Source organism: Lycorma delicatula, chromosome 8 (assembly GCF_047948215.1).
Source record: "Lycorma delicatula isolate Av1 chromosome 8, ASM4794821v1, whole genome shotgun sequence".
Taxonomy (NCBI): domain Eukaryota; kingdom Metazoa; phylum Arthropoda; class Insecta; order Hemiptera; family Fulgoridae; genus Lycorma; species Lycorma delicatula.
In genome coordinates, this window is record NC_134462.1 from 91974051 (window position 1) to 91986536 (window position 12486).

At 26.1% G+C, this 12486-nt stretch overlaps 1 protein-coding gene across 3 annotated transcripts in view; it reads right to left on the reverse strand.

The window, feature by feature from the left end:
• zormin overlaps nucleotides 1-12486 on the reverse strand; it is a 513722-nt gene that overhangs the window by 49834 nt on the left and 451402 nt on the right. For all 3 annotated transcript variants that reach the window (XM_075372750.1, XM_075372751.1, XM_075372752.1), the window contains 3 exons: nucleotides 11728-11951; nucleotides 8835-9119; nucleotides 8267-8444 (listed from right to left, as the gene is read on the reverse strand). In XM_075372750.1, coding sequence (XP_075228865.1) covers nucleotides 8267-8444; nucleotides 8835-9119; nucleotides 11728-11951 — 687 coding nt within the window. The remainder of the gene's footprint in view (nucleotides 1-8266; nucleotides 8445-8834; nucleotides 9120-11727; nucleotides 11952-12486) is intronic.

The window sequence follows — 12486 nt, forward strand, 5'->3', positions numbered from 1 at the left end:
AATTCAAGGTTAATTTCATATTTTTTTTAAGCATATATTTAGAGTTCCTCAAAGACAGGTAAAGGAAGTGAAATTTATTTTTATTTTACTATTCTTAAAATTTATGAAATGATTAAATATTTCTAAAATTTAGTGAAAACAAAATGTAGCCTATTACATACAAAGGTGTTAGATATATAGAACTATAGTAATATTCAATAATTTTTAAAAATGCATAAATTTATAAAAGAATTTATATAAAAACTTTGCTAAGAAACAAATCAAAATTTTCAAGAACTGCTTTGATAAAATTTGAATTTAATACTAGCAATATAAAATTTAGACTACATGTAACTTGTTTTTTATACGTGCAAATACTTGGAAAAAAAAACAAAATTTCAGCTCTTTAGTTTTTGAAAACATATACTACTGTCAAAAATTAATATACTACTTAAGTAATATAATTATATATTTATAAGTACATAGTAGTTTTTTTATATTTTTTATGTCTGACTTAACATTTAGCAAAAATGGAAATTGAGAACTGATATTGGAGTTAAAAATCAAAATTAACTTAAAAAATTATGGCCAAATGAGGGGATGTTTTTAACTGACTCATTGCATGCAGTATTAGTAAATTGCAATTTATAGCTGTCATTTCCATGTGAACAAAATAAAAAACAGAAGAGCGTAAATACATGTTACATCTAATTTCAGCAGAAACACTTTCTAACAAATTTATGAGGGTGTCATTTAATATATATCAACAGTAAATATAGAGAAACAATTAGCAGCAAATTTGTTCTATGTAAATAAGCAGTAAACAGTGACATTAAATTTATTTATAGTTTCATTAATAATGCATACATTCTGCTTCATTTTAATTATTAATGCTTGAGAACATTTACCCACAAGTTCTGATCTGCTAATCTACACCGAATAATTACATCATAAATATAAAACAAGCAAGAGCTATATGGACTTTTCGTTTATTAACTATTAATGAACAGAGCAACTAGACTGAAATTTCAAATACAGCTCTTCATCTCTCTATTATATATAGAGGAATTTGTTTGTATGTTGTCAAAAATCTCAAGAACTGCTAAACTAATCACTACCAAATTTTAACAGTACCTTTATTATATTATGTAATCCTGATTGTCAAAGGCTATATTAAGATGAAAAATGGTTTATTAAAATGTGTGAATAATAAATAATCTGTTATGGTGTTGCACTTCTCAATCGGGCCACGAGGTGATGAGCCACTAATTATCATGCTCCTTTCTTATGGTGAGCCACTCCCAAGATATTTTTCAATAGAGATCTTATTGAAATTAAAGACAATGTTGTAAGTCTTCGGTGAAAAATATTTATGAGATTTCTATTTACCAACAACAATTCATGATGAACAAGATAATGAAAACCCCTATGATAAAATGTTCTGAAATTCTTTTAATATTAATGAATTTCAAGAGTGCCTAAATATTAACTTTTCTAAATTAAATAAGCTGCAAGCTTATGATTCCAACATTCACCATTTTTTCTGTCACCATTTTAAATGGTGACAGAAAAAAATTTTTTTTTTTAAATGCTCCTGAACTGCTCTGGGGAAACCGTTTTTGATGAATTTAGTTCTCATATATGTTTGATTGACAAGTGGCTTTGCTCTTGGTATAATACAGTCAGGCATCGCTGCGACGCTCCTAACTCATTCAACTTTTAAATTGCTGTTGTATATGTTTAAATGTACAGTGTGGACAAAAGTCAGCTTGCTCTATACATAAAAATGATCCTCTTAAAAATTTTCCAAAGCACAAAACTTATTTATTGTATGGGATGAATGCACCATCATTCTTCAAACTCATGCTGAAGCAATTGACTGTACTCTCAGAACCTTAGGTCATGTAATAAGTTGTTGATAGAAGGCATAACTTAAGTGTTTGTTGATTTTTGGCAAATTTTGCCAGTGTGGGCAAAGCCATGAGGGGATGCTAGTACTTTATTTAAGAGTAATATTTTACTTACCATGTGAATTTCATTAAAAGAACACATAATACTTTACATTAAAATAAATTTAATTATGTAATTTAATTTACATTAAAAAAAATTGACAAAGTAAACTAGGGTTTTCCTTAAAAAATTCTGAACCTGTTCTTGGTGGTATTTTAATATCTAGAGAAAGCAATTTATCACAGCATATATTTGAACTGTCCAATGTAAAATAATATGATCAATAATGTGGTCTTACTAACCTAGCCAAAGAAACACTGATCCCCTCAGGAATTATAATCAATTATTAATTATGTATCCACTAACTGGAGCTAAATTGCATTAAGAAACCTTTTTGGATTGGTCTATTATCTTATTTTATGGGTACATTATTACCCTTTTTCCCCCATATCCTTTTTTTACCTTTTTTCCGTAATTCTTGACAATGATTTTGTGTTACAGTAATATATATATATATATATATATATATATATATATAAATAAAAATAACATTAAAAAATACAATTACTAAGAAACAATGAATAATTAGAAATAAATTATATTAGTTTTAATCGTAGAGTAATTATTTAGATACTGGTATAATGATAAAATTTTAATCAAACCACAGCATTTAAACAAATTACAAGCTAAAAATATAAAAGACAATAACATTATAAATCCATTTTTTAAATGCAAAAGACATGGATGTATAGATTTGCAAAATTATAAAGTAAATTAAGAAATTTCACCGTTGACCAATTTTAATTCTTCAATAACACTTAACATAAATCTATCTCAATATTTTAGAAAATTATCAAATTTAAGGAAAATACTTTGTGCTACTCCTTGAAGTGATCTTTTAATTTCCCACAAATGTTTTTAAAATTTGTTTCCTTCTTTAGAAATAGGCAATTAATTTGTTCTTCTAGTTACAAAGAAAATAAATCAAACTTGGAAATGAAATCTCTGAATATGTTTGCTTAAAAAAACAGTAAAACCACACAAGAGATAAATAATTTAAATGTCAAGCAGATGGATGCAATTCAAGGTTTAATTAATAATCTTTTTTTACTAAGATAAAACAATTTATGAAAAAATGTTTAAAGACAAATCTATAAAATAGTAAAAAAAATCATAAAAAAACATTTTTTTATATTAGCAAATAATGCAGTAGATAATAAAAATGCTAAAATCCATGCAGGAAGTTGAACCAGTATGCTTTATATGAAACCCAAATACTTTTATTATTTAAACAATGAACAGGATTTATTTTTATCTATACGTAATTAAATGATTTATGTCCTATAAAAATATTTAAGCCCAAGCTAGTAACTAAACCTTGACTCTCCAGTGATCAGTTTGTTCGACCAACTCAATACTGAGGTGACCTTACTAATCGATATTCACAAATAAATTAATTTTTACATTAATTTATTTATTAATTACATGTGATTAACCTAACAATAACCTACAATTAATTAAACCATTGAACTGCTTCATTTTTGAAATTGATTATTATATAATTAAGCTCGCTGAATCCCCACTCTTAAAAATTATAATCTAATTAGTTACCCCCCTCTATATTTCTACAACAGTAGAAGAATGGAATTAGAAGACTGCCATTTCTGTAAAGTTAAACAAGTCATTATAAGCTGTCAGTTCTACATATTTAATTAATTTCAGCAATGCTAGTTATCTAACATGACTGAAAGGATGTCATAATAACAGCAAACAGATTTTCATTTGAATTTCTAATTTATATTTTTATTATGAATGACAACTTTATTTTTAATGCATGCATATTTCTTTAATCTTAAAACCCTTGCTGAAATAAAATTTTCTTATTTCTATTAATAAATAAGTATTAATTTAAAATAATTTGATTAGCATGATACCATTCACAATAAAAACATTGTGTAAGTTATGTTAAACATTTAAATTAATTCAAATTAATAGAGATAAAAGAAGATGGTGAGGAAAGAAAATAGATGTTATTATTAATAGATTTAAGTATAACTTTTTTTAAAGAAATAAAAAAAATAAAAGCATTAAAAATTAAATAAAAAAATAAGCAATGAAGAAAAGCAATAACAATAATAATTAACACTTTAATAGTAATGAATAAATATAATTAGCAAAAAAATTATTATTTAATTAAATATATGTTATTCAAATGTCTTCTTTTTTTAATTAAGATTGTCATAAATAATTAATAAATTCCTTTTTTTATAGCTTACAATTATTATAAATAATAATAATTCATCGTTCTATTTTCACAAATAACGTGATAAATCAATTAAAGAAATTCCTTGAAAAAATTGAAAAGTAGAAGAGTTAAAGAAATAATAGTTAGTTAACATGTTGATAAAACGGAAGAAACTGAATCAGACTTTAAATTTTGATGGGGGCCGGGCTAACTTAACCTAATAGCTAAGCTAGCTTGAGTGTAAAAGTGGGGATGATGCTACAACTAGAAAATAGGTAAGGTTCACGACCTCATTATATCTCTATCTTTATCTTTTTCTCATCTACTGCCCTCCCACCACCTACACAAGACACCCAGCAGGCAACTTACTGTGACGTCTGACTGCCATTTAGCATCACGTAATGCAATCTCACTAAGGTTACCCTTCGTGTCTACCACCTAATGATCAGAACAACCACTAAAGCATGCATGCATACCTATACACACACACACACACACACACACACACACACACACACACATGCACAAACAAATATGATAATTGTAGCAATTCTATAATTGTAATATGGTATGCATATTTTAATACATGCGTAGAAAATATGTCACACTTTAGAATTTATATACAAATATTAAAACTAATAACAAATCCAAATCGTTTGTTTATATCTTGTATTATTATTATTATTATAATAGTCCTTTATATCTTTAATAGTATTGGCTAAATTAAAATATTGCAATTTAAATTTTAAACACAACATTTATTTATTTATAAATAAACTATTTATTTTATTAATGATAAATAAGTTGTTACATTGAAAAACTTATAAAGCCCTCTAAAGCAATTACTTTAGATTATTAAAATAAACTGTGCTTATAATGACAACAACATTGACTGGAATGAGGTTACACATTACACTATGATTTTCAATTGACATTGTTTATTTTCAACTAAAGAAAGTATCCAAAAATAATTTATTATGCGTAAAAGATTCAAAGTTTTCAGAAGTTTAAAACAAAGTTCATAAAAAGAAAAAATGCATATAAAATTAATAAACAGTAATAATACTAAAACAATATAAATAAATCATTGAGATCCTCAAAGAAAAAATTTCAAAACCAATAAAAAAAAGATGAAACAAGTTTTTTAAAAAGTTATCAATTTGATATATAAATATTTTTATAGTTTATACCACTTGAATTCTGATGATGCTTTTTTCCAGAGAAGTTCCTCTAATATCTTGCAACAAAACTTTATTCAGATTATATGTGGTCAATTTTTTAAATAAAAATTTACATGTTCTGAAAGAAGTGATCTTTCAGAACATGTAAATTTTAAAAAAGATAAATAAAAAGATGCTATTTATTTATCATTATTTAATATTGGATTGTTAAGGCATAATGATATACAACCTGAAGTTATTCAGATATGTAAATTATTTTTAAATTAAATTTTTTCAAGGAAATTACTCTAAAAACTTGAGGTAAATAAATAATACATATCCCTGCATTCCAAATGGCCTTAGCTCATGCGCAGCAGTGGAACATAATTGTTTTGCAGTCTTTTCTTTTCATTCTCGTTTTACTTTCCCATCTAGTGTTTTAGCTGTAGAAGGGAAAATATTGTAATCAGTTAAACCAGATGGAAATTTCCAAATGTTCATATGTACATGAGTGTGTTCACTATTGCCCTCTACATCACCTTATATCTCCAGAACTATTGGACCGATTTTGACTAAACTTGGTCAGATTACTTTTGAATATGGGATGTTGATGCCATTAAATTTTCAACTTAAAAGATCAAGGGGGTGAGGCTGTAGAGCAAGGTCACCCTCAGTATCTCAAGATTTCGCCTAATTAAGGTCTTATTTTTCTTGGACACATTTGTTAACGATTAAAAACATTTGCAAAATATTTTTTTCATAACCACACCCCGAACCCAAAAAATGCTTTAAACTACTAGTGGCTAAGAGTATTGCATCAATAGTATGTCCTGTCATCACAAGAAACACTAGTATAGCACTAACATACAGCTGTAAAAAAAATATTACATTTAAATAAAATGATAAATATTTTTAATTAAGTTGTTTTGTGCGCGCATGTGCATGTGCATCAGAATAAAGCTGTGTTACAGGAAAGTCCTAAAACTGTGTTATAAGCTTTTTTATTATTGGTTTTTATTTTGTTCACTTGTAATTATCTTGATATACTCATATTTTTGTTGTAAATAGTATTTTCGTTGTAAAAAAATGTCTTGAAAGTAATGAATAAATTATAAAGAATTTACATCTAAATTATAAGAAATTTTTTATGGTCAATCAATCTATGTATTTGTCAATAATCTATAATAAACGAACAGTTTAATAAAAGTTGAAAAGAATCTGATTTAACTCATGTGAGATGTATATTATTTCATATGGAAAAAAAGATTTAATTAACCATCTAAATGCAGAGTCAAAATATTATAACCTATAATATGGTCTAAAAAAAACAAATATGAAACAATGGAAATTGAATCACTTGATTTCTTTTTATTATGCAACTGTAATTATAATTGTTGATTTATTTAATTCTACCAATTTTGTTTTTGTTTAATTTACTATTTATAGTCTATAAACTGTAGATGTTATTTTTAATCAAAACTTCATGACAGAGATTTATGTGAAAAAAATATTAACATTTTATAAAACTGAAATTAGTAATAGATAACAATAAACCATTTCCCAATATTTTTATTAATATACCATGTGATTTCAATTATTTAAAATATTAAAGTCATTGAATCCACTTTCAAATTATTATGTAGAAATTCTAGTCTAAGAAGACCTTTTCAAAACTAATTATGCAGCTTTTTTTTCAGTGAAGTTACCGTGCCATAAAAGGGATGCAAACACAATTTCTTTACATTAACTCTATTGAAGGAGCTGCATAATTATCTTCCTAAAAGGATGAAAAATTTTCATTAATCTGTAAATGTAACTTCCATACTATTTGAAATTGCCATGCACACAGTAAAAGAATGTTAATGTAAAAATCCAACAGTATAAATATTTTTAATTACAAATTAATCTAAATTATTCAACAGATCAAGTGGCAATGTTTAGTTATGTAAAGGGGCAGTAAAAAAAATTAATGAAAGCAAATGCAGATTAACATAACATTTTTTAAACAGATAAAATAATATTGTAATTATTTTATCCACTAAACAAACATTCCCATTACAGCTGACAAAATCTTTTTTTTCCAGTGCTATTAATTCAAGTTTGATATATAAATATTAGTAATCCAAACAATTAATAAGTCTAACTAAAGAGTTTCTTAAGTATTTTACAGGTTTTAAATTTATGTTTTACTATTAGATTATTCTTTTTTATAAAAAAAATAAATTCTATTCTTCTAATTAAATTTGTCTGATGCCAAAATTTTATTCATCTACTAAAAATAGGTTAAGTATTCATCACAAATCCATTTACTGTATTTACTTAAATTCCAGTAACCAGTTCAAAACAGATGTGGGCAAGAGACATTACTACTTCCCACATACACATAAAGCTATTTTATCTGTTCCACTTTAAATATCAAACAAAGAGCAGTATGATTATCAGATAAGTTAACTATTCGATGAAGTTCTATAAAGCAAAACTATTATGTGAATAAATTTTATTTATGAACTCAATTATACCAGTAAACTAAAAAGAATTATAAAAAACTTCTATCGTTTTATTTAATACGGTCTAAATTTTTAATGAGTTCCAATTTAAAAAATTAACATTACTTTTTATTAAATAGCTTATTAGTGCTTTGTAATATCTAACAAGATGGCAAGAATTTAGTATGCATTCATTTCATTTTAATATAATATAATGAATGATAACTTTAATATCTAACAAATTATTTTTTTATAAAAAAGTTTCAAGATTTATTAATGTTGACACAATAACCAATCAAAATAAAATGGAAACAAAAACAAAATATCACTAAAGCAGTAAATTATAAATTTTATCTTTTTAAAACTAACAATGTTTCATTAAAAAACTTAAAAAATCATTTGACTAATTCATTCTAAAAGATAATAAATTAAAAATTTTTTCTTACCAGATATTTTTATCTTTGCTACACAAGATGCCTTGCCAGCTTCATTTTCAGCTACACAAGTTATAGTTCCAACATTATTCTTAGATGTAGCTGGAATAGAGAGTACTTGACGAGGTCCACTAGTTGATACTAAGAAATCCTTGCCAGAAACTGGAGCATCATTAAATAACCAACGTACCTAATAAAAACAACATAATTTATTATTAACAAATTATTTGGGAAATTAAAAATAATTTTTTCATAGGAAAACACAAACTATACTAATGTTATTTTTGAAGGTGTGTGAACACACTCGTATATGTATACGTTATTTGAAAATTAAAATGAAAAACAATTTAAATTAATATGTAGAAAAGTTAATAGTATGATAGAATAATAATTTTGATAGGAATGAGGAATTGGAATAGAATGGTAATTTTTCCATTTTATTTTATAATACAAAAAATTACTAAATTAATTTTTCTATAATTACAAAACAAGAAAAAAATTCCCAGTGTTCTACTACTAGAATTCATAAATATATAAATTAAATTTATAACAAAATAATGAAAAATATTACACTACTTACCTTTGGAGTAGGTTTTCCATTAACAATGCATTCAAATTTTGCCGGTTCACCTTCCCTAACAACACAATCGGAAAATAATTCAGTAAATGATGGTTGTGTCTTCTGATCATCATGTCGTACAGTCTGGTCCTCGTCTAACTGGTCAATAGTACCTTTTACTATAAGATGAGCAAAACATTTAGATTCTCCTAATTCATTATGTGCACGACATACGTAATTACCTTTATCTTCGTTAATAACATTCAAGATTTTTAAAGTACATACACCATCGTCTGTTTGATCCCACTAGAATAAAAAAAATATATAAAATTATAGATATAGACATTTCAATGCCTAATTTAAATTAGTAATATAAAATAATCATCTATTAATTTAAATAAAAAAATTAAATTTTATTAAATACCGTAAATTAAAAGAACAAAAGCAATTAGGATAATTTATAAGAGATTTTATTTTTATTTACATTGCCAGGATTCTTTAGTTCTTTGTATGACAATAAGACATCTCAATAATGACTAATTCGATCGAATTGAAAGTGATTTAGCTCATTTCTTAAGTGCTTCTAATGCACTAAATACCAATATGAACAAAAACTGCACCAAATGCTCAATGTAAAATGAGAAAGAACATGGCATAACTGCATTATTATTAAAATTAGAATAGACTGATTGTTGTAATGTACAGAAAACATTTGCCATGTAGCATAGTTTATTACTATTAATTTTCAGACTGTATAAATGTCATTGTAAAATCTGATGAAATTATAGCAATCCATTAATAACATAATATAAGTATCTTAATAAAAATCCTAAAATTCTATGGCAGAAAGCAGCTGTGTGTTCTTATTCCATTAATACTTTCTAGAGAAAAAAATGCTTAACTAAAATAATTTGATTTAGTTAGCTACAACAGAGTTAACTAAATGATAAACAAAATCTTAAGGATAATCACAAACTGCAGTAGAAAACATAGCAAAATTAACAAATAATTATGTGACAAAATGTAGTCAATTAATTCTATGGTAATGTTACCTTTTTTATTAGAGCATACTTGTATTGGCGACATCACAGGACACAGTACAAATTTAATGGTTGTTATAAGGTTCAACAAAAGATGAAAACCATACCATACTAATTTTAATACTACAAAAACATTACATAAAGGAGACTCCTATATAAATTCTTACTTGCAAAATTGATATTTTTTAGTATAGTCAAATATGCCCAATTAATATACTTACAAATCATATCCAATATGACTAAGTATCAGAATCTGAGCAAGTCAATCCAAAATCATTGATCAATATATGTTGTTCCCATCTTGAGTATAGGTACCCAATCTCCTGAGGAACTATGGTGTATTAGGTACCTGCTTTCTAAAAGGATTTTAGCATTCCCTTGGATAGAGCTTGTATCATTTCTAATCCCTCTACGGATAGATTATTTCCAGGGTGTACTAGTGCTGCATTGCTGTTCTGGTATTGCTTTTTGGGAGAAATAAAAAATTGTCCTTTCACACAAAATTTGTTTTAACTTAAAGTCTGGCCTATGTTTTATTTTAAGAGAAAAGATATAATCTAAATTATAAAGATCAGTTGCACAAATATGATCCTTGCTTTTGTGACTATTACCGAGTTGGTCTAGTGGTGAATTCATCATTACAAATCAGCTGATTTCAAAGTCGAAAGTTCTAAGGTTCAAATCCTAGTAAAGGCAGTTTATATGGATTTGAATACCAGATCATGGATATTGGTGTTCTTTGATGGTTGGGTTTCAATTAACCACACATCTAAGGAATGGTCAACCTGAGACTGTTCAAGACTACACTTCATTCATACATATCATCCTCATTTATTATTTGAAGTAATACCTTATGATGGTTCCAGAAGCTAAACAGAAAAAGAAAGGCAAATGCTGACAAAATAAATTGCTAAAAATTTAATTCATGAAAAAAAGTTGAACATTTGGCATGCAAAAGATAGATTTTACTTCTTATTAACCTAAAATCAAAATGGACATGCATTATTCATAACATTGTTATGTAGCCAGCCGCCTTTGACTGTAGACCATATTCTTGTGGTCTGGTATAATATAATATCAGACGTTCTAGTAATGAAAAATTTACAAGTGCACCCTTGATTGTTTTTTTCTCTGAAAGATAACTCTAAAGATAAATGATAACTTTTTTTGTTCAGAGAAATGTTCAAAAAGAATAGTAGTATAATAAGTAGTCAATTTTTACCAGAAAATACCAAAAATACTGACACAATTAATATGTTAGTTACAACAGTTTTGTATAAAATACCACCATCTTTACTTAAAAACATCTAACCATAGACTTAGTTTCTCAGATAAAAGTTTCAAAGTAAAAAGATTTTACTAAACATTACAAGTCAAATACAGGTTTTTCTGTCACTGATGCCTAAAACAATACTCCAGTATTAAAAATCAAAGAAACTACAATAAATAACAGCTAGTATTAAATGACTGAAATTTTATTAAAAATTGAAGGTGGCGTCTCCCTTACCATGGCAATTATAACAGTAACAATAGAATACTTTCTGAATCCTCTAAACCTGCTTTCATAATTTACTTCTCTACTACTTGTATGTACAGGCTGACAAGTAAAAGATAACAATGAAAGTTACAGGGGGAAAAATAAACACAAAATGTACCATCCAAACCCATTACCATCTTCCTGGCATAACTGGATAAAAAAGAACACAAAAATATCATCATTAATCTCATTTAAAATTTTAATTTTTATAGTTTTCTTCTGAAACATATACTTCTTAAATGTTCTATAAATGTTACATAATAATTTTCAGACGATGAAATTAAAAAAACTCCATTAATGTAGAAAACAACTGATTCTACAAAAATAACATTCTTACCTTTATTCTATCAGACTGTTCAATAGGTTGATTATTATGAAGCCAAGATACAGAAGGAGTAGGACTCCCTTCTACACTACACTGTAATGTAGTACTCTCTCCAATTGGTACTAACACATCTGTCAACAACTGAGTAAACTTTGGTGAAAATTTATTTATTTCAATTACTTCTTTTATAACTGTTGTACTACTTTGTCGAGTTGCTGATTCGCTGCCACCAACACCTAAAAATAAAAAAAAATAAAAAATGTAATTTGAAGTGCTGTATGCAATCACTAATTAATGTTTTAGATGATAATTAGTGTTACAGAACAACCCCAAATATGTTTCAAATTTCATCATGTTGAAATTGCCATCTTTGTTGTTTGTCAGTGAAGTATTCAGTTATAGTAAATATTAACACTCAGTCAAAGCACTGCATTCACCTTATCTTAAAACATTAGTTTATCAAAAGAAAGAACAAAAGAAGTAAATTGCATTAGAAACATTTTTAATGAAACACATTTTTTTGAACTATAAGTTAAAATTTATGCTCAGATTACTTAACTATTATTGAATAGAACTTTACATTTACATTTAATATATATATAATATAATATATATATAATATATATATATATATATATATATATATATATATATATGACTATTCCAAAAGTGATTTATGATTAGTGGTTGTTGAAAATAAACCAATGTCCAATGTGGTTGTCCAATAAACCAATGGACCTATGTCCATAGCAACAGCATATCCACGTTAGC